Below are 22,981 nucleotides of genomic sequence, written 5' to 3'. Positions count from 1 at the left end.
TCAAAAGGAATAGCAGTTAGAAAAATTTATTTAAGAAGAAAGGTGCTGGCAGAGAGGCTGCTGGGGGACAGAATCTCCAGTGGACAACTGCACCTAACTTTAGGTTAGCTTTTTCTTATATAGGGAAGAGGGAGTCAGTCAGGCAAGTTTGAGGGCTGACATCCTGACATAGTTTCCTGGGGTCTGATCTGTTTGAAGATAATGTTATCTCTGGACTCTGGACTCAGCCTGGGGCTTTCTGTGTCACCAGTAAAAACTACAAGGGAGTTGCAAATTGGATTCTGGGTGTCCAGGCACCTGAGGATTAAGAAATTGCTCTTTTCCTGACTCATCAGGTTACAGTGTATTGCAAGTGCCCTCATTGTGGTTATAGAAGGAAAAGAGTTGGGAAAGCCAGTCTTTTATTTTGTAAAAATTTCCTCATTGAAACTTTTAATAACCCTGTGCTATTAGTGGCTTAGTAAATGAATGAATAAAGAGAAATGAATGCAAAAACGTTAAAACTGGTCTTTTGAACCCTTTCTTTATAAAGCCCGGGACAAAAATTTTCCCCTTTTTCATTTTTTTTAATGCTTAAATTACTGCTTTTTCCTGAGAAGCCCACAGTGCTCTATGGTTAGTAATTTATTAATTCATATAAATTTTTATGAGCAAAGATTGGTAGGGATGCTTTTACCATTTTATAGATGTGGAACTAACATTATTATTATTATTATTATTATTATTATTATTGTTATTACTACTACTATATTATTTTACGGCTTATAACTTTAGGGACAAAAACCAAAGGGACACAGACTCTAACCCAAAGCTTTCCTCTACACTTTCTTATTCTTTAGTTTGAGGTCTTATTTTTATTAGTAGCAGTTGTTTAATGAGACTCTATCTTACTGTTATTTTTTTATTGTGGCTTTTTTTCTTTCTCTAGGTTTTCCACGATGATGATGCCATCCCTGGATGGGAAGGGAAGATTGTAGCCTGGGTGGAAGAAGACCATGGAGAGAATTAATGCCGACTATTAGATTGGGGCTGTGGAACTTGGCACTCCCTGGCAGCTTCACTCAGGAAAGAGGACTAAAACTAGAATACACTAAGAAGTTTCTAGTTTGTGCTGCCAAAACAGAAGCTTCTCCAACTGTGACAGCCACAGGCCAGTTCTGTTTTGGTGCCTGGCATATGTGGTACTAAAATCCCTGTCCAAATGTTGACCATGGGTTCATCTGGAGTTCCTTGTCCATGGGAACGCAGTGTTTTATTCTACTCTGAGGACAACAAACCGAAGGCCTTAACCAATAGGAATGGATGATCTTGCTCTTGTAGGGGCATGGCTGCTATTATTTGGACCTGGGGATTGGATGCATCACTCCTGTGTGTTACAGTATTATTTTAATTGGCCTCAATGGTTGCAGCAATCAGAGTCCCAGCATTTGTACTCACAGACAAGGCAAAGGTACCAGCTTTTTTGCTTCTTTGCAGCTATGACAAACCAAGAATAACTCATGGGGTGGTACCAAAGATGAAAGCCACTCTTCAGGAATCTTTTGGCCTGGACATGGATGGTGCTGAATTGTTCATTGGATGGAAAAAGGGCTGCCCGTATTGTGCTATGCTATGCTAAAACCATAATTAAGACTGTGGGCCGCCTCTTGTGTCTTAACTGGTTCTGCAACTTGTCCTTTAGCCCACAGAGGGCATATTTTATGTACTGCTAGCTCTTTCTGGGGACTCTTCAACTTTAGAGCCATTATTTTTTTTCCTTCCAACTGATGAACTTTATGTTTGAAAGGAAGAAGGAGTGAAAGTCTCCTTAAAAATCCAGGCGGGTATGGAAAGGTGCTGCTACCCATATCTTCTAGACTTTCTTTCTCTCATGACTTTCTTTAGCTCATGGCATCTCCTTGGCAGTCAAAAGGAGACAGACCATTAATTTCAGTATTTGTGATTTATGAAGTACTGAGCATGAGTTACTCGTCTGCCTCTCTTCGTTTAAAGGCCAGAGTTAATTTCTTTTATATATTTAGTCTAGGCTGATCCTTTAGGGCACAATAGAAACCATGGGGCATGGAGCATGAGTTATAAATGGCAAGGTTGATTCTGGGTGAAAAAACCTAGAATCCTTCCTCGTGTGCCACATTGTCAACTGTAGAAACTAAAAGAAAATAGTTAGATTTCTAGAGATTACTTAATAACTTGGGTTTTCTCATTCATTCACCAAACATGATCAACCAATTGGCCATTTTACATACAGAGAGAGAGAGAGAGAGGTTTTGCCCCCCAAAAGGAGTCTGCCTGCCTGTGACCAACAATGTACACTGCCAACCAGAAGCGGAGGATGGATCAGTTCTGGGTTCTTGACCTGTCTCTAGCTCATCTTCCCTTTTCAGCCATTTCAACAGACTACTCGTTCGAGCTCTGAAATGACATTTTGTTGTTTTATATAAATGTGTCTTTTAAAAATTGTTCATGTTTGGAGAATTCTTTTGTACTCATTAGCTTTTTTGTCTGAGAACCATGTCTATTTTTATAACTTGAGTGTGAGTTCTGTATATTCTCACATTCTGTATACTGTATCCATTTTCTAGAGAACCCAGTAGCTTTTATACAGGCTATTTTCTTCTTATTGGCCCTTGTGGTTTCAGAGTAAGCTTTATTTTATTACAAGCATACTAATGATAACTAACTCCTGTTCCAATTCTACCTGCCATTTTAGTTGTGGAGGTAATTTTACATAATCTATTTGATTGCTCCACTGGCAGGCAGAAGGAGCTCAAAAGACACCTGATGTCTTTCATTTAAGTTTACCTGGTCTCCTATTGAAAAATGATTTCTCATAAGAAATGACTGCGAAAGTTTGGGAAAGTCATTCTAAAGCAAGAATAATTCATTATGAAAGCAAACAGAAGAAAACAGTATATTCTCAGTTTCTTTTTCCCAGGAAGTCTGGAGAAAAAGTCCACGTTCTCTGTTGCATGAATTTTAGTGTTTTACTATAAGACAGCATGAGGGTTAACAGGCCAAAATTCGTTAATAGTATTTCCATTACAATTTATCTTGAATGTCTGTATCTTAATTCAGTTTCTACTTGTCAGTTCTCTTTCAGTAAACATTCTTACCATTATGTAGAATTTACCTTTTCAGAGAAAATTAAATCTGAGAAAGTCCTCTACCTTGTCTTTTATCTCTATGTCCTTTGGAAAAGGAGCTGCATGGCCTTAATGCCTCCATAGAAAGCTGAAGTTGAGTTCAGGGGAGAAAATGAGATCATTTTCCCCGTATAGCTCATAAATCTCATATGCCACAGGTAATAAATTATTGGATGTCACTCCAATAATTCTTGTGTAAAATGTGTTGCTAATCCGCATTCCAGTTTCTGAAGACAGAGGAACCTTCTGAAGAGGAGTGTGCATTGATTCATTCTGGCTTGGACAGTCTCTTCTTCGATATACTGTGGCTGCACTCTAGGATGCCTCTTGACTGATTCGGAGTATTGTCCCCTAGAGGCATTTGTGTGGGATAGTCCATCCTGCTACTGCTAACGTTCCATTTCTTTGAGAATACTAAGGAACCAGAATGTTTAGAGTTCTAAATTAATCTGTAAAACCCTGTTAGATTTTTTTAAAAGACCCTCTTGTAAAAACTAGTTTAGTAGAAAGTTCAATTCCTTAAAAAGTCTTCATTTAAAAACAAGACTGTTTTCACTCAGTTCCCTAAATTAGCTGGAATTGGAACACTTTACAATTTATACCTAAAGAATTTAGGTTCAACTTACTTGAAAATGGCAATCCTACTTACTGACCAACTTTTCAGCTCTTTTTGACCAGGATGGTTGTAAATTAGGGAAAATATCTTTATGCTCTACTTCCAATCCAAGAGGACTCTGATTACTTAAAAGCATTTAGGTCATAATTATAATAGTTTTCATTGTTTTCCATAAAGTAAATGTTACGATTGCACACTCCTATTGTCTGAATTTATGTAAGAGGTATAGCTTGCTTAAAATATATATGTAAAGTTATATTTTCTTAGAAACATGGATGTTTGCAACAGTTGCTTTCAAAGAGATTATTACTGTGTATTCTCCATTTTACAATGTTTTCATGAAGACTGTGTTATACCAGAGGCTTCTGATTATCAAAGTAATAACCAGTTTTAATTGCCTGTATATACCAGATTTGTGAACTAATTAAAAAAAATTGAATAAAATGGAGTTTGCAAACTAAATACTATTAATCATTTTCACTTGCATTTATCAACTGAAATTAATCAATAAAGCAATTTACATTTAGTGAAAGTAAATTTCCTCAAGTGATCTCCCTGGTAGCATGTTTACTCATTACTTGGGGAGTGGAGATAAGGATTACTTTATTGCTACAGATATTTTACTGTTGGTATTTCTAATGTAAGCACAACATAGGTTATTATTATCAAAGAGAATTCATTGATTTGGCATTTCTTTTGAAATTATATATAAACGTGCAAACAAATAAGAACTCAAGAGAGTAAACCTTAGAGTTTTGAACCTTCCTTTTCCTTAAAAGCCTTCATCCAATGTTTAGAGATATTCAGGCCTATTTTCCAACAACTGATTTGACAAACCTAAGAATTCTTAGCCTACCTCTGGGGTCAACTTACCCCCCAACCCCAGATTGTTTGACCCATACCCTCCTATGATTCAACTACACCTGTCAAAAGCATATTCAAAATGCACACTTGCTATGTACAGAAAAACGCAAAACAAGATTTAAGCAGGCCTACCTAAGTAAGTGAACAGAAAACTGAAGATTATCTCCTATAAAGGCTAACTTAGGTCCATTTATTAAATTCAAATGCAGTGGAAGTATTTATTTTAGCCAATTCAAAATTGTTACATTTTAATAGTAATTTACAAAGTTATAGTATAGCCCTTTCACTAATCACAATTATTTTTCCATTGATTCTTCCAATTGTTTGTAAGCAGTTCTACATAATTTAACAATAATTGCTCTACTCTTAATATTATTTCAAATGTGCTTTTCCATTTAACTTGGAAATTTTATATTCAATTGTAATGCCTGCATATTATGGTTAGGCAGCTGTGCCTGCTTAATCTTGTCCTCATTTTTGGATAGTTATGTTTTTCTGTTTCTTTCACTGTTATAAAGATACTAAAACATTTTTTTATCTTGTTTTGAATGCCTCAAGGATACTAGGATAGGATTTGGGGGCGAAATGTGAACATTATTTTCTCATTATTTCTATTTCTTACTGTATTGCCATCTGTAAAAGACAACCAATATTAAGTGCCCTCAACGAGTGCATCTTTCTCTGTAATCTCAATACTGGGTTTTTAGACTTTTTAAAGTTTCTAATTTAAGTAGGTGTGAAACAGTACCCCCTGGCTATTTTAATTTCCAAACGTTTAATTACTAGGAAGGTTCACATGTTTTCAAATGTTGCATTTTCCTCCTATTTCTTGTGTTCTTGGCCTTCTCTCACCAACCGTACACTGGGGACTTATAGATATTAATACAGCACTTGCTTCCTGCTAATCTAATGTCATTCTCAACTCAGAAATGAGATATTTTCTAATTACAGGATGATATTCCTACAGTAAAGTGTATCTAACCAATGTAGGTGACATTTTGTTCGTTAATTCCAAAGACATGCATTCAGCCTCCAACATTTCCCAGATACTAAACCATGGGGAGACATCAAAGAACAATACAGACATGCTTCCTGCTCCATGGGCTTTTAGTTTAGTTTTAGTATGATATATTTCAAGGATAACAAAGCTTTTTGCGATTTAAAGGCATTTTTAGAAGTGCGAATCTGTTTTGTAAACCTGTATCTTCATACAGGGAACTGTTCAAATCCTGCTTACAGTACACCTGAATGTTGGGATATACTTAGCTGCCCTTCACACCATTTGGCTGGAAAAACCTGTTCACTCTGGTTTCTGGTTGGGCAGCAAACCTGAAATTACATCTTTGTAACCCAATACAGCCTGTGCGGAGCCGGTCCCCTCCGCTGGGGCAGCAGAGGCACACCAGCAGAGAACACACAGCCACCCCCTCGGGCGGTTCCTCGCTCGCACCTCAATGGGAGCGCTCCAAACCCCGCCCCTTAGTCTAAGGCTCAGCGGGTCCTCCGGCTCTCTTCCCAGTTTTTTAAAACCTGGCCACGCCCCTCACCCTCACCTTCTCAGACCACTGTGCTGGTTAGTTAGCCGGGCTCTCACCGCCTTTTTAGGCCCTGCCCTTTTGCCGTGCCCTTCACCTCCGTAGGGCCCCGTCCTACGCTGAGATGCCTCTCAGGACCCTACCACTTTCTGCTCCGGTCAACGTCTTATTTCTCCCAAACGTGTGCCTGCTGAAATGGCCCTACCCCCGTGGCTCCAAAGTAGCCGCCCCTACCCGTTTTGGGCCACCCTTTCCCCTCGACTCAATAGAAGGGCGTGTGTTCCAAACCTTTCTGGTCTGGGCCGGGGGTGGGGTAAATCTTTGGAGCCGCTTTTACGACAACGTGCGGCTGCGCGGCGTGGCTGACGGCAACGCCGCACTGCTCTTGGAGAGGTCACTTCGGAGACGGCGTTGGTTTTGGGGTGTGGGGGTCGTTGGCACTATGTGGCGCGTCTGTGCGCGACGGGCCCAGAATGCGGCCCCCACGTCAGGATTCAGGCCTCGGTGGACGGCGGTACGGGCGGAACCCGGAGCACCGTGCGTGACCCCGCGGGTTGGTCCAGCTCCAGTTCGTTACAACAGCTCTACCACGGGGTATGGCAGAGTCCGGGCACTCTGCGGCTGGCGCCCCAGCTCGTGGGCCATACAGCGGAATCGCTTCCTGCAGCAGCTTTTGCGATCGCCTGGCCGTCGCTGTTATAGTCTTCCCCCTCATCAGAAGGTGAGACCCAGACCTGTCCTTCGCGGGACCCCGTTGTCCTTCAGGGCCGACTTCTTGGCCTCGGATCTTCCCCCAGAGGCCTCAGGAATCCTCCAACCCCCTCCCAGTATATGCATTGTCCTTTCTCCGATACCCAACTTTGCTATAGCTCTTGAGTTCCCTCTCCTGATCAATTCCTTTGAAAAAAGAACCCCAAACCTGGGGCTGTATGTGGATGTCTGCTAAGGTACGTGCTCTGTCAGACCCACAGGACTGTGGAGCGGGAAGCCTGTCACTGGAGAGCTGGTGGCTGGAACTCCTTTTATATCCCCAGGGCCCAGCGTGTTATGGAGCTCAAACTCTTTGCATTAAATTAAGTTGAATTGAATGAGACATTAAACCAGACTGAGAGGTAAGTAGCCCTTTTAAAATTTCGCATTTCTCCTTTTTCTCCTCCAGGTTCCATTGCCCTCTCTTTCCCCCACAATGCAGGCAGGCACCATAGCCCGTTGGGAAAAAAAGGAGGGGGACAAAATCAATGAGGGTGAACTAATTGCGGAGGTAAGTTGTTTTAAAATATGGAAATGAGTTAGAAGGGACTGGTTTATTAGTTACACCGCCTGAGCATTAATTTTCAGAGTGGGTAGTTATTCCTTTTGCTTAAGAAACTTAGATGTTTTTTGCAACTTGATGTTAAAGAAGATTGGTTAGGTAAGCTGCCAGCAGCTAGCCAAACTGATATTTAGCTAAGATTTTTAAAAATAATTTCCTTCTTTCATATCTGTGATAGAGGCTTTATCTTCACGAAACTATGATTCTAAACACAAGCTAATAATAATCACACTGGGAGCACAAGGCTAAGCGCCTACTTTTGTGTTAAAAGGTTGAAACGGATAAAGCCACCGTTGGATTTGAGAGCATGGAAGAGTGTTACATGGCAAAGATACTCGTTGCTGAAGGTACCAGGGATGTCCCGGTTGGATCGGTCATCTGTATCACAGTTGAAAAGTGAGTATCACCCTGTTAAGTTTTGGAACTTAGGTGATTTTGAAAAATTTGAAAAACTCCAGAATTGAGAAATTAGGAGTTAAAAGTCCTAAGACTACTTCTGTAGGGGCTAAATCTGCTTTATAAACCCCCTTGTACTTATGCATTTTTTTCTCTTCCTTAGACCTGAGGATATTGAGGCCTTTAAAAATTACACATTGGATTCCTCAGCAGCACCTACCCCACAAGCAGCCCCAGCACCAACCCCTGCTGCTGCTGCTTCGCCACCTACACCTTCTGCTCAGGCTCCTGGTAGCTCATATCCCACTCACATGCAGGTGAGGCTCAGCCTCTGGGTGTTTGCTCTAGAAAGTTTATTATTTATTCATTAGTTTTTAACTTATGACATTCTGGAAACTGGCGTTAAATATGGCTACCTCTTGTCATTTGAAAGTAAATAGAAATTTAAACAAGAAAATTGACAACTTTTATTCCTAGTTATTTCCAGGTGTGTGAACTTGGACAGTTCCTTTATAACTTAGATCTAAATACAAGCTAATAATAATCTTCATACTGGCAGCACATTTATACTCCCTATATAGAGCTTCTAGTAGGCCTAGTGCTGTCTATTGAATGAAAGTCCCCAATTGGTGTTTTCCTTTGACGTGTGTATTCTCTTTTCTAAGACTGGGTGAAGTCCAGTAGTATTATATGATAAAACTGACAATAAAGAATGTGTGTGTGTGTGTGTGTGTGTGTGTGTGTGTGTATAAAATAGCATTGTAGCAGAGCTGAAGGCAACAATCACTGTTGATTCTATTAACTAAATCAGTTCTAAGAAACTAAATCAATTTATTAACTATTAGCGTTATCCCATGTGTAGTTAAGATACTGGAAATATATAAAAACCAGATAGCCTTTTTCTAAATGTTTAAGACTAGAACTTTAACTTCACTTAATTTGTAGAAATTTCTGTATAGGAATCCTTTTTTTTTCCTTTGGACATTATGTTCTACTCCATTGTCTGTTATTAACATTCACTCATAATGAAGTTTTGCCTGGTGTTCAGTTCACACATTTATTTCATCCTGTTCAGCAAATTCTGTCATACTACATAAGGCTTACTTCATTTCTTTCCATTTTATGCCTGAGGTTTTGTACGCAAGTGTTAGGGTTGTGTCTTAATTATCCTTTTAAGATACTGTATAGAGTTGCCAGCTCCACTAATTTTTTTTGTGAGGGTTTTTTATTATTATTAGATTTATTGGGATAACATTGGTTAATCACATTATATAAATTTCGGGTGTACAACTTTATAACACAACATCTATATATTATGTGTGCACCACCCGGAGTCTAGTCTCCTTCCATCACCTTGTCTTTGACCCCCTTTACTAACTCTTTGTCCTCTCCCTCCCCTCTTCCTTCTGGTAACCACCGTTCTGTTGTCTGTATTTATGAGTTTGTTTGTTTGTTTGTTTGTTTGTTTTGTTGCTTTTGTTTTATAGTCTACGTATGAGTGAAATCATACAGTTCTTGTTCTTTTTTATCTGACTTATTTTACTTAGCATAATACTCTTAAGATCCATCCATGCTGTCACAAATGGCAATATTTCATCTTTTTTATGGCTTAGTAGTATTCCATTGTATATATGTGCCACATTTTCTTTATCCCAGCTCCACTAATTTTTAAGAGTAGATGAAGATGACAAATTCTGAATGAGAAAAACATTTTTAAAAAGTTTTTAAAGTTCTGAGTTTCGTTTTATTTTCCCCCCCCTTCCTGACACATCAGTTGAAATGATTTTTTTCTCTCAGTATAGTCCTATTGTTAATTAGACACAAATGACTTAGAAGACAGCAAACAAAACCTATAATAATCAAGTAAGCATCCAATTTCAGTAAGTACACAAGCCATATAAACAGGAAAGCAGTTTTACATTTAGATCAGCCAAGATGGTGTTTAGATTGTATTGAGGTGGAAGTGAGTATTGTAAAGAACAGTTCTTAATAGTAGTTTTTTTTATCTTGGAAATGTGTGTGGGAAGTTTGGGAGAAATGATGTTTCCTCTGAGTAGAAAGGTAGATGCTAATATAGGCACAGCAAAATTTTAATGGAATAGTCTGGACCAAGATCATTCTGTGAAAATGAAAATTTCTAGCTTAATCTAAGTGTTAAAAAATAAAAAGAGGATCTTTGCTTGGACATTGAAGAGTTCATTTTGACTGTCTAGAAAGAAATCTTTCCCATCGGCGCATTGCTTTTAACTTTGGGAGGTGTGTCAGAGTATCGCTGATACTATAAAGGCTTAAGATTTGAAGGATGATTTAACTGGTGGGACACTATTGAGCACTGAGCTTTTGCTGTTATGGGGTATCAGGCAGATGGGAATTTGGATTGTCATAGTCACTATCATTCCATAAAACTGAGCTTGCCTGAGTGTTACTGTATCCAAGGCTTAAGCAGTAATTTTTGTTTCTACAGGTGGTTCTTCCTGCCCTCTCTCCCACCATGACCATGGGCACAGTTCAGAGATGGGAAAAAAAAGTGGGTGAGAAGCTAAGTGAAGGAGACTTATTGGCAGAGATAGAGACTGACAAGGCCACTATAGGTGAGATTTCTTCAACTCTTAATGGTTGAGACACTGACTTTTCCAATGAGGGAAGAGGATTGCCGCCCTATCCTATAATGAGTGAGTGATAACATAAAACATTTTCATTCTTGGGATTCATTTCCTGGAATAGGATATTTCATAACAAAAGTGCACGTGGTCGGATTTGTCAGTTCCATACAGCACTTTTCATTGAATCAGGGATATGTCAACTTAGAGATTATTGTTAAGCCAGAGTTTAGCCTTATGTTACTGAGTAGCTATATCAGAACTGCCATTCTCTAAAATGGGCAAGTGAGAAAAAGAGAAAATAACTCGTAAGGCAAGAAATGCCAAAAAATTTAAGATGAATTTGAGGGAAAACAAACTAGGATTTAGATTATTTTCATGGTTTGAAAATGACTGATGTGTATATATATACCTATTTAGATATCGTATTTCCATGTATTTCTTTTCTAATTAATTGTTATGTTCTGAACAAAACCCACATAGACAATCATATATTTGTGTTACTGTTTATAGGTATTTATAGGTAAATATATTTCTTTTCTGGCCAGTCCACAAAGAGGCAGTGGGAGATTCTGGGTATCCTCTGCAGTGGTTGTTTTCAGATTGTGTTCTGAAATCATGAAAACGTTGGTTTGAAACCCAGTGACTCCTTGATGGCATCTTGGGGCTAAGGAGGACTTAAGGAGCAGGGCTCTAATGTGCCCTGTCCCCCTCCCTCACTTCCACCAGGGCAACAACTCCTTTTTATCTTTCTCCATATTGTGCTTTACCCTCATAATATTTTATCAGAAAAAAGGGTTCTATTTGTTAAAAAGAAAGAAACGAACAAAAAACCTTGATGACAATAGATCTGCTTTGCATACCAGTATCTGCTTCGAATACCAGTATTACTGTAGAGGCTGGTATTCTACAGACCATAGTCACTAGAGAAGTATTACCTCGGTCAGACTCTTTAAACCCTATTGTGTCCTTGGAGTCCTTTCTTTCTAAGCATCTCTTTTATCGGATATTATTTCTCAGTTGGGAAATAGGGAAATAGAAGGATTCATCAAAGATGTGTTCATCAGGGAGAGGCACAATGCCACAGAAAGCGAAGATCTAGAAGGTAAAAGTTGTCCTCTGCAGTGGCTTTAGTTTTACTTTTGCAACCCTTCATGTTTTGAGTTCCTTGTAAGAAAAGTAGCAGCTGAGTAAAATGTTAGTTGTCAACACCATAGAAATCCTAATAATGCTATATTTCTTTACATTAAAATATTTGATGTAATTCCAAATATAACATCTTTGAAAAACTCCAAAGATGCTTTGAGGGGTGTAATCCCACATCACTATCAAGCCTAGTAGCTTCCTTTATTTAACATCCATGTGGTTCTGATCTTTAACAGTACAATTGGTGACATCTTGGAGTCTTGTCTGCATAGGACTGCCCTTGGACGTGTTTTTAGGAAAATGTTTAGAACTAACCACTATCTGTAATCTCTTACACTTTTATTTAATAGATATTTATTTAGTGTTTACTTTGTACCTGGTACTGTTTCTAAGTACTTGAAAAATATTAATTCATTTAATTTTCATAACATCCCTGTGAGGTAGGTACTATTATTATCCCCATTTTGTAGATAAAGAAGCTGAGACACAGGTGAAATAGCTTGCAAAAGGTTATACAGCTAGTTTGAAGAAGAGCCTTTTACTTAAAACTGTGCTTTGAGTTTGGTGGAATAGTGGAATCCATTAAGTTTCATAATGGTTTTTCTTTCTATTTAAGGTTTTGAAGTACAAGAAGAAGGTTACCTGGCAAAAATCTTGATCCCAGAAGGCACAAGAGATGTCCCTCTCGGAACGCCACTCTGTATCATTGTAGAAAAAGAGGCAGATATACCAGCATTTGCTGACTATAGGCCAACTGAAGTAACTGATTTAAAGCCACAAGCACTACCACCTACCCCACCCCCGGTAGGTATGCTTTTATAATTGAGGGAACTCTTATTTTATTCCTTTCTAAATGAAGTGATTAGGTTGGATAATATTCTGGGTTCCTTCCATCTCTAAGATTCTATGAATAAGAAAGGAGATAGTCAGTTAACATTTGTGGACTACAGGTTGTGTGGCACTGCACCATTCACCCAGTAAATAATTTGATCCTTGTAGCTTTCTTTTTTTCCTACTGTCTTGAGTCCTGCTGAGAAAAAAGTTGAGGTGACATGTTCCTTTTCTGCTTTAGGTGTAGATATGCATATGGAAGGTAGTGCTTTGTTCCCCATTTTTTATAGCATTTACTATGTTATCTTTGTTACTGTCAACCCTCTTGGTATTCACATAAGGTGGATCAGCCTTATATTTGTAATACATTTGAACCTTAGCATAACATGGCTTGTTTTGCATAGAATTTAGTCTGACACTATATACTATACCTATAACATGAATGTGTACGAACTCCAAGAACTGGTAACACTAAAACAAGAACTTCTGCAAATGCCAGAATCATCGATAGTTTAGACTAGGTATACATTTCTGTCAGAGAAAACTTGATTTCTGACTGCCATACGTTCATGGATAGCTGGCAAGTACTAGTGTTGGTTTATTTCTTAAGGTACTTTCAATATGGAATAATTTATTATTTTGAAATTAGGTTAGTAAAAACAAAAACTACATTGGTGATGTAAATATTAAATTCTATGCCTCTCTATGTTATGGAGTAAGATGACGGTCTGTCTTTGACAAAGTATTGCTATTATTCATATAGCTATATTATGTTGGCTAGGTAGGGAAAATGTGCATTATGATCTCAGGAAAAAAGGTGAAGGTTATTTAATTACTATACCTTTGACTTAATAAAATGTAAATTCCTGATCTTTCAGACCAATCTCTGCAGTGGTGAATTAACAATCTGTAACTTTCTTAAAAAAGGTGGCCCCGGTTCCTCCACCTCCCCAACCTGTAGCCCACACACCGTCAGCCACACGCCCAGCTACTCCTGCTGGACCAAAGGGAAGGTTGTTTGTTAGCCCTCTTGCAAAGAAATTGGCAGCAGAGAAAGGGATTGACCTTACACAAGTAAAAGGTAAGTCTTTTCTATGGAATGGAGTTGTAAAGCTAAAATTTTATTGAGCTTCTTCCTTAAGACCAGCAAGTACAACTACTGTGTTTCCCCAAAAATAAGACCTAGCCGGACCATCAACTCTAATGCGTCTTTTGGAGCAAAAATTCATGCAAGACCTGGTCTTCTTTTACTATAATATAAGAGCGGATCTTACATGATATCATATAAGACCGGGTCTTATATTAATTTTTGCTCCAAAAGACACATTAGAACTGATGGTCTGGCTAGGTCTTATTTGCAGGGAAACACGATATGTGCTAATCATGTAATACCACACTAAATTTGTAACACACTTTGAAGTAAGAATCAGCATTCCCAATTTTTTGGATAAAGAAATAGACTCTTAAGGTGTTTCCCTTTTTATTAAGTGGTAAAGTTACAATTTAAATCTAGATTTGTTTAGTTCTAAAGCCTGTATTCTTCCAACTACCCTATGTTGCCTTCTGTTTTGATATTCTGCCATCCTTAATTACTGGAGAAAATAGTGGTTATTTCCCCATTGTCCAGCTGTGGGAACTAAGTGCTGGTTATCATGTCTGCAATCTTGTTATGTGGTTAGAAGGCAAGCCCATCTCCAAAAACACAAGAATAGGATGTTATAAATTTTTGGACCTCAGAGGATTCTTGTAATGTTGAAAGATCCTTTTTTCCATCTTAATGCTAATTCATTAGTATATTACCATACTTTATATATCTGTGATTAGAATCAGGGACAGCATTGTAAGTTGGAATACATTTTAAGGGGAGAAGAGATTCGGTTAATAATTACATCTGAAGAATTTAGACAGATAAAGAAGGACCATTTATTAGGTATTTAGCAATCTTAATAAAGATATAAGTGGGAAAATCCCAGTATTCTTATTATACAGTTAGAGTTAGGTGATTCATTTATTATTTAAACAAAAACTCATTGAGGTTTATCTATGCAGTCAACATTTGCTCATAAGACACAAGATTTCAATTTCAGATGGTTATACTACCAAAAAAAGAATTAAATGATCAGAAAGGGAGTATAGTATAGTAGTTACAAGTATGGACTCTTACTGGAATGCTTGGGTTTGAACCCCGGTTCTGCCATACACTAGCTATGTGACCTTTTGTGTCTCAGTTTCTTCATCTGTATATGCAAATAATACCTTATAGGTTGTGAGGATTAAATAAGTTAATAAATAGTACCTGCACATAGAAAGCATATACAGGTATTAGCTATAACGATAATAACAACATTATTATTAAATAAGATTATTTGAATGCTAAAAAAGAAATAAACCAGATGGTATATTAGTGAGTGACAAGGTGAATATATGTGCAGTCACAACTGTTTTTAGACGAGTGGTTGGGGAAGATCTTTCTGATGAAGTGACATTTGATCTGACCTGGAAGATAAGAAGGAGTCAACTATGAGCCAACCATGTGAAAAACCGGGGAAAAAGAATTTGGGGCAGAGAGACCAGTAGTACACATTCTGAAGTGGGAAAGAGCTTGGTATATTTGAGGAACATAAAAGAGGCCCGTGATAATGGAGCATAGTGAGAAGGGTCTAGTGGTAGGAGATGAGGTTGGAAAGGAATAAAGGGGTGAGAACATATAGGACTTTACAGGTCATGGTAGTGATAGAATTTCAATTTGATTTAAAGTACAAAAGGAGGCCACTGGAAGATTAAAATGAGGAAATAACATAATATTTTTAAAAGATCATTTTGGCTACTCTTTGCAGATGGATTAAATGAAAGCCAAGGCATCTGTTAAGGTTCTGTTTCTGGATACAATCGTGGTGGGTTAGACAGCAGCGGTGAGAGTGGGAGTGGAAAGAAATGGATAGCTTCTAGATACATATTTGACATAGAATCAACAGAACCTAGTCAAAGATTAGATCTGGGGACTTGGCAACAGTAATTTCAAAAGAAACGTGTGATGGAAGCCAGTCTGGATAGGTTGAAAAGTGAAAAATGGATGGAGAAGAGATAAGATAGCATTTGGACAACTCATTCAGGAAGCTTTGCTATGAAGAAAAGCATAGAAATAGAGGTATAACTTTGGAAGGTAGGGTTTCAAGAGAGGACTTTTGAAAATGAGTGATAGGAGAATGGGTCTAGTATAGAATTTCTCAACTGTGGCACTGTTGACATTTTTGACCAGATAATTGTTTGGGAGGGTGGTGGTGTGTGTCCTATGCGTTGTTGGATGTTTAGCAACATCCTTGACTTCTACCCTGATGTGGTAGTAGCATCCCACACTTGTAATAACCATCGGATACCCTACAAAACCTTCACAACATTGATTACGTTTCCCCAAATTGACTGTCGTATCCCCGTGGCCATCTTGTGGTTACTGACTGTGCTTTCTAATCCCCTCACCTTCCCCCTTATCCCCACCCCCCCTCATCTAGCAACCCTCAGTTGGGAAAAACTTTAAATCCTGAATCTTTTTTTTTTTTTTTTTAAGATTTTATTGGGGAAGGGGAACAGGACTTTATTGGGGAACAGTGTGTACTTCCAGTACTTTTTTTCAAGTCAAGTTGTTGTCCTTTCAATCTTAGTTGTGGAGGGTGCCGTTCAGCTTCAAGTTGTCCTTTCAGTCTTAGTTGTGGAGGGCGCAGCTCAGCTCCAGGTCCAGTTGCCATTTTCTAGTTGCAGGGGGCACAACCCACCATCCCCCGCAGAAGTCGAGGAATCGAACTGGCAACCTTGTGGTTGAGAGGACAAGCTCCAACCAACCGAGCCATCCGGGAGCTCAGCGGCAGCTCAGCTCAAGGTGCCGTGTTCAATCCTAGTTGCAGGGGGCGCTGCCCACCATCCCTTGCGGGACTCGAGGAATTGAACTGGCAACCTTGTGGTTGAGAGCCCACTGGCCCATGTGGGAATCGAACTGGCAGCTTTTGGAGTTAGGAGCATGGAGCTCTAACCGCCTGAGCCACCGGGCCGGCCCCTAAATCCTGAATCTTAATGTTCAGAATTTGACTTGTCTCAAAGCTACCCACATTATGTCTTGTATTGCTTTGATGCAGGGCACTTGCACATCATTATCGTATTAAAAAAATTTTTTTTTAATTTTTCAATTGCAATTGACAATATTATATTAGTTTCAGGTGTGCATCTTAGTTACTAGACATTTATTGATACATAACTTATAAAGTGATCACCCCATAAATCTAGCACCCATCTGACACCGCAGTTATTACAATATTATTGACTATATTCCCTTGCTGTACTTGACATCCCCGTGACTGTTTTTATAACTGTCAATTTCATCACTATTTCATTTCATCCTCAACATTCCTGTGAGCAGGGCTGATAGTATAATGTCTATCCTACAGCTGAGGCTGAAGACCAGATGAGGTTAAGTGACTATAGTTAATCTGTCTAGTTTATGTTTGACAAAACCCCTACATTTTTTACTCCTAGGTTAGTATTCCCTTTTTACCACATTGCTTTATGATGGCCTGTTGTAACTTCTTAGGGATATAGGCAAAATAATTTTAAAGATATCAACTAACTCCTACCGGATTTCCCCAAAAATAAGACCGGGTCTTATACTGTATTTCCCTGAAAATAAGACCGAGTTTTATATTAATTTTTGCTCCAAAAGACGCATTAGGGCGTATTTTCAGGAGACGTCTTATTTGTTCATGGAGAACAATCTACATTTATTCAAATACAGTCATGTCATCTTCTGGAACATCGTCATAACGTACTAAATGCGTCCATCTGGCTGATGATCTTAATGGGGGCTTATTTTGGGGGTAGGTCTTATTTTTGGGGAAACACGGTAATAGGCAATTCTTGTTGGTGGCTGAAGGTTAGCATAAGGCAAATGGTACTACTGTAGCTTTCCTCCTTTTGAGGGGTTGCATATCCAAATCAACCTTGGTTTAAGGGGAGGTTATGGTTTCTGTCTTTTGTAAAGGAGGGGAATCTAATAGGGGTACTGCTACCTCTGTTCTAGAGCTCCTGGTGAGGATAAACACAGTCCTAGCCAACTCAGTTTTCATAATGAAGGAAAGGAGTTGGGACGAACTGCATACAACGAGAATCCTTTTAAAAGTCTGCCTTGGGGGAAGATGAATCAATTTGATCAAATTTTTTCTAGAAGTGGGCCAGTGTAAAAGGTATTTTAATAACTAAATTCTGAATCTCCTTAGAATTAAGGTTCAGGATTATCTACTTGGGTCTGAAGTTAAACCTAAGAGGTTGTGGATGGGAGGAGAAAAGAAATTGTAAATGAAATTAAGCCTCTTGAGAGAACTTTGAAAATGTTTTCTCATGTGTGGCATTGTACTCGTTTCCTTCAGAGTCTCTAACACAGGCCAGTTTGGAGCCTCAGCTACTGTGAGAAAGCTATGAAAAATGGAGACCACGTAAGGAATGAGTGATTCTAAAGATGAGATCATTACAATTAAGAGTTATTCATGCTGTTTTGGGGTAAAAAAATTGACTTGCCTGATTGATCTAAAACAATTGTTAATGTCTGTCAACTCTGTACAAAGGGAATTCTTTATGATTAAATGAAGGTAGACCCAAATGAGATCTATTTTAGGATTCAGAAAGGGTTTTTTTGAGCTAATCAGGAGGAGGTACCTAGAATTCCTCTTGGAGGTATAAATTGTATTTAGCATTATCCTTATGCTGGTGTTTCCCGATTTAAATGTAAAGAAGATATTATAAAAAAATAAAGTACAACTTAATTAGATAAAACTTTGAAAGAGGATACTTGCTATAGTTGAAAAGAAAAGTACCACTACAGATCAAACAAAATCCACCTTGTGTGAATTAAAATGAATAATTGACAGAAACTAGTATTTTTAGGGAGCACTATAAGGGGCAGGATTAAGGCATTGGTTCCTTCAGAGGGTCTTTGGTAGAGAACCCTTAGGAACTTGCACTTCCCGATCACAGTGTAGGTCTCTGAGGACTCAGCAGTAGGCTCTCATCTATGTGGCATTTATGTATCTCTTCCAGGAACAGGACCAGAAGGCAGAATCATCAAGAAGGACATCGACTCTTTTGTGCCTTCTAAAGCTGCTCCTGTGAGTTAGTTACATTTGGCTTTCCCCCCAATTTGTCCCTGCAAAGTGCTTTGTCCAGCCTGTTAGACCCTTTCATACATTGTTTATGAATGAAACATACATTATTTATGAATGTTTTCTTTTGTCTAATTTCACTGGCTGACAATATATAGATATAAATGTGATGTCATTCATCTGCAAAAGCAAAGATGATATATTACATTGACATGCATTCCAAATTGGGTTTTTTTGAGTAGTGATACTAAATTTTTTCTAATGCATCCTCTCCTTTTCATTCAAGCCCTGTTTTTAAAAGCATGCTTGGAAGTCGGTTAATTAGGGTTTGAGTTTTATTTGGTTAATAATCCACACAGGGATTAAATTCACATAGCCAACTTCTATTTGATTGGTTAAGGTGCTAAGATAATGAGCTAAAAGTAAGAAAAATGATTTAGTTATTTAGACGTTTACTTCAAAATGAAAGATTTGTCATTGTTTTTTCTTAACACTATTCAGGAAAATGAATTACCTTGTTTATATTTATCTCTGTCTTTTCAATTTAATTCAAGAAAAGCTTTGATTGCTTTTCTTGAAGATAATTTTGCAAAAACTTATTTTGACAAACTAGTCATTAAACTATTCTGGCTCAAAGAACAATGACACTTAAAACATGATTACAGCATTCTAAGTATAAAAATTAAAAACAAAGCACATCCAAATCTGAGTCCATTTTGCTACCTTTGGCTAGAAATAGCTATTTTTCTGTAAGCCTTTTAATTTTTACTTTGTCATCTGGAAAAGAGTCACTAGTAGTTGTTCGCAGTTGCTCGTTAAGATTGAGCCACAGTTACAAAAGCATTTTTCCCTTCCCATAGGCTCCAGCAGCTGCTGTACCTCCCCCAACTCCAGGAGTGGCGCCAGTTCCTACAGGTGTCTTCACAGATATCCCGATCAGCAACATTCGTCGAGTAAGTGTATTACCGAAATCTGGAACTAAAGCTGTTGAGGGCAGGTTTATTGCATCCATAGTTTGAAACACAGAGACTTTTTTTAGTTGGGTATCTTAGATGATCAGTTTAAGAGATGTTTGGTTTGGCCAGTTAAATACTTGGGATAAACAAATAGTGTGTTCTGATTAAATCCTATTAGAAGGGGATAAGGTATGGTGTAGACCTCCATCTTCCAAATCTAATAATGCTTGAGGTGAGCATTACCAGGGAGCAGGGTATAGGGTCAGAGTCCTGAGTTAGGTAAGGTTTCATTTCAACTCATCCTAATTGACTTTTGAATCTCTTTGATTTCAGGTTATTGCACAGCGGTTAATGCAATCTAAGCAAACCATACCTCATTATTACCTTTCTGTTGATGTCAATATGGGAGAAGTTTTGTTGGTGCGGAAAGAACTTAATAAGGTAAAAGGTCTGGAAATTCCAACTCTATAAATTCTAAAAATCTTGTTTTTCCCCACTAAATGTTGATATTTTTGCCCATATTTTTTGTAACAGTATGCCAGTTGATGGTGGGAGATGGGTGTCATCTTAATTTTAACTTGTAAAGACTGTCCTGGAGAATTTTCATCTTCTAACCCTTGATTAAAGCTTATCATTTAAAGTTGATCCATGGATCCATTTTAGCCTAGCAGAGTCACTGATTCTATGAGACTACTTGAGTCTTTTGATAGGTAAGAAACGGTATGTTTACTTTGTGTTTATAGTTAAGTATCAAGCACCTACATAGTGTTTAGCCTGAGGATAAAACTCCTCCATGAATTGATAATTTAATTGAAGAGAGAATGCATGTGAAAAAGCAGAAGCAATTTTTATTAAAGTAAAAGTATTCATTTGTAGACCAGTTTCTTTATGGTAATGCCCCTCATCTGCTAGATTACATTGTATATATGTTAAGTACTATAGGAGTTCAGAGAAAGGGGAGACCACTGAAAGCAGTTGGGGAATTTACAGTGGTATAGGGAAAACTTGGTTGAGCCATGGAGCATAGGAAGCATTTGGATTGGCAAAAGGCTGAAGGAAGTTCATTGTCATGATGGAATATCATAAAGTTAAAGTGCTTTAAAAACAGGAAATAGATACAGAATATATGGGAGATAAGTTACCTTCTCTAGAATGGATACATAGTTGTTGGTTTAGGGAAGACCTTGATTTATAAGCAGAATAATTTGGACTTGATGAGTTAAACACCAGTAAAAGTGACATGATGATAGCAATATTTTAAGAAAAGTTAGTCTAATAGATATATACTGGCATATCTTAATGGCCGAGACTATTTTTGCTTGTCATATAATCACAAAGTGATAAGGGTCTGTATTAGAGGGTTGCATTAAGAATGGAGTAGGAGAGAGGAATCTGAAAGATATTTTCAAGGAGGTGAAAAATGAAAGGCATACTCCTTAGAGTGGCACACAGGGCCATATACTGGCTGTCTGTAACCTCTGGACTTCCTCTCCTACTATTTTCCCAATTGCTCACTCTGCTGCAGACACAATGGTTGCCTTGCTGTTCCGCCACACGCCACCTGTATACTTCTACTTTAGGCCCTTCGCACTTGCTGTTCCCTCTGCATGGAATACCTTCCTTTAGTATCCTCCTGGCTTCATTCCTCCTCCTCCTCCTCCTCCTCCTTAAGGATTTTACTCAGTACAACCTTCTCTGTTTTTCTCTGGTCACCTTATTCTAAAGTTGAGGGAAGCTGAGTGAGGTGAGTGATGAGTTCTCTCTTTAGTTCTTTTTCCCTGCTTTATTTTTCTCCTTAGCACTTAACACTATGTAACATACTATGTTTCACTTATTTCTTGTCTATCCATCCCCTTTAGAATGTAAGCTACCTGAGAGTAGAATTTTTACCTACTTTTTTCACTGCTTTATATCCAGGGCTTTAGAGTTACATGCCCAGTAGAGGAGACTTCCAGATGTTAGATGCATGAATGAGTGAAGGAAGCAGTGAAGTATCAGTACAGCTTGGTAACTGGCTACAGGGGTTAAAGATGATGACATACTTTTATTTTCAAAATATTAAAACCATTTTATAATAAATTTATTTGGTACTTAGGCATGAAAAATATGTCCAGTATATTATTTTATTTAATTCTTTTAAAAATTTATTTAGATATAATTAAATAGCATACCATCCACCCATTTGAAGTTTACAATTCAGTGGTTTTTAATATATTTGGAGTTGTATGACAATCACCACAATACATTTTAGAACATTTTCAATGTCCCAAAATGAAACCATCTCTTAGCTGTAACCCCAGCCCCAATCCTCCCATCCTCCCCAGTCCTAGGGAACCACTAATCTACTTTCTGTCTTATAGATTTGCCTATTCTGGGGATATTTCCTATAGGGGTAAGGATTTCATTGACTCTGTAGATCAATTTGAGGAGTATTGCCATCTTAACACTATTAAGTGTTCCCACTCCATGAATATGGGATGTCTTTCCATTTACTTAGTTCTTTAGTTTCTTTCAACAATTTTTACAGTTTTAGAGTACAAGTTTTTGCACTTCTTTGTTAAATTTATTCCTGGATGTTTTATTCTTTTTAATACTATTGTAAATTTTATTTTCAAATTGTTCATTGCTACAGTTGACTTTTATATATTGATCTTGTTTCCTGTAATCTTGTTTTTTAGTGTGTTTCTTAGGATTTTCTATATACAGTCATGTCATCTGCAAATAGAGGTAGTTTTTGCTTTTTCCTTTCTAGTCTGGATGCCTTTTATTTCTTTTTAATGCCCAACTTCTCTGCCTTGCACATCTAATAGAATGTTGAATAGAAGTGGCAAGAATGGACATCCTGGTCTTGTTCTTGATCATAGGGGGAAGTCTTTTACCACTGAAGTACAATAGCTTGTGAAGTTTTCGTAGATCTATTTTATCATTAGGAAGTTCCTTTCTATTACTAGTAGATGTTTTTATCTTGAAGGGGTGTTGAATTTTGTCAAATGCTTTTTCTGTGTCTATTGAGATGGTCATGTTGTTTTTATCCTATATTCTGTTAGGACATTATTACATTAATTGATTTTCAGATATTAAAGCAACCTTGAATTCCTGGGACAAATCCCATTTGGTCAGGGTGAATAATCCTTTTCATATATTGCTGGATTCGGTTTGCTAGAATTTTGTCTTGATGATTTTTGTATCTGTATTCATAAGAGATATTGATCTGTAGAATTTTTGTTTCCTTTTTTTATTGTGATGTCTTGGTCTAGTTTGGGAACCAGGCTAATACTGGCCTCAAAATGAATGGGGAAGTGTTTTCTTCCCTTTTTTTTTTTTTTTTTTGGCAAGAGTTTGAGAAGAGTTGATATTACTTATTCTTTAAATGTTTGGCATAATTTACCAGCAAAGCCACTTGGGTCTAGGCTTTTCTGTTTAGGTAGTTTTTTATTATCAA

At 37.9% G+C, this 22,981-nt stretch overlaps 2 protein-coding genes across 7 annotated transcripts in view; both read left to right on the top strand.

Annotated features, from left to right (window-relative positions):
* DIXDC1 (DIX domain containing 1) overlaps positions 1-4,221 on the top strand; it is a 75,761-nt gene extending 71,540 nt beyond the window's left edge. For all 6 annotated transcript variants that reach the window (XM_019715296.3, XM_088791459.1, XM_019715298.3 and 3 more), the window contains one exon: positions 929-4,221. In XM_019715296.3, coding sequence (XP_019570855.3) covers positions 929-1,009 — 81 coding nt within the window. In that variant the 3' untranslated portion in view covers positions 1,010-4,221. The remainder of the gene's footprint in view (positions 1-928) is intronic.
* A 2,293-nt stretch (positions 4,222-6,514) lies between these two features.
* Positions 6,515-22,981, top strand: part of DLAT (dihydrolipoamide S-acetyltransferase) — a 24,030-nt gene continuing 7,563 nt past the window's right edge. Inside the window, exons 1-10 of the mRNA XM_019715278.3 lie at positions 6,515-6,879; positions 7,318-7,419; positions 7,742-7,866; positions 8,030-8,183; positions 10,331-10,457; positions 12,229-12,416; positions 13,371-13,524; positions 18,522-18,589; positions 19,444-19,536; positions 19,873-19,980. Coding sequence (XP_019570837.3) covers positions 6,601-6,879; positions 7,318-7,419; positions 7,742-7,866; positions 8,030-8,183; positions 10,331-10,457; positions 12,229-12,416; positions 13,371-13,524; positions 18,522-18,589; positions 19,444-19,536; positions 19,873-19,980 — 1,398 coding nt within the window. The 5' untranslated portion in view covers positions 6,515-6,600. The remainder of the gene's footprint in view (positions 6,880-7,317; positions 7,420-7,741; positions 7,867-8,029; positions 8,184-10,330; positions 10,458-12,228; positions 12,417-13,370; positions 13,525-18,521; positions 18,590-19,443; positions 19,537-19,872; positions 19,981-22,981) is intronic.

The sequence above is a fragment of the Rhinolophus sinicus genome, chromosome 14 (genome assembly GCF_057876585.1).
Source record: "Rhinolophus sinicus isolate RSI-liver-muscle chromosome 14, RSI-T2T, whole genome shotgun sequence".
In the NCBI taxonomy this organism is placed as follows: domain Eukaryota; kingdom Metazoa; phylum Chordata; class Mammalia; order Chiroptera; family Rhinolophidae; genus Rhinolophus; species Rhinolophus sinicus.
Note: the sequence above shows the minus strand (reverse complement) of the source record. Positions and strands in the feature narration are given on the sequence as shown.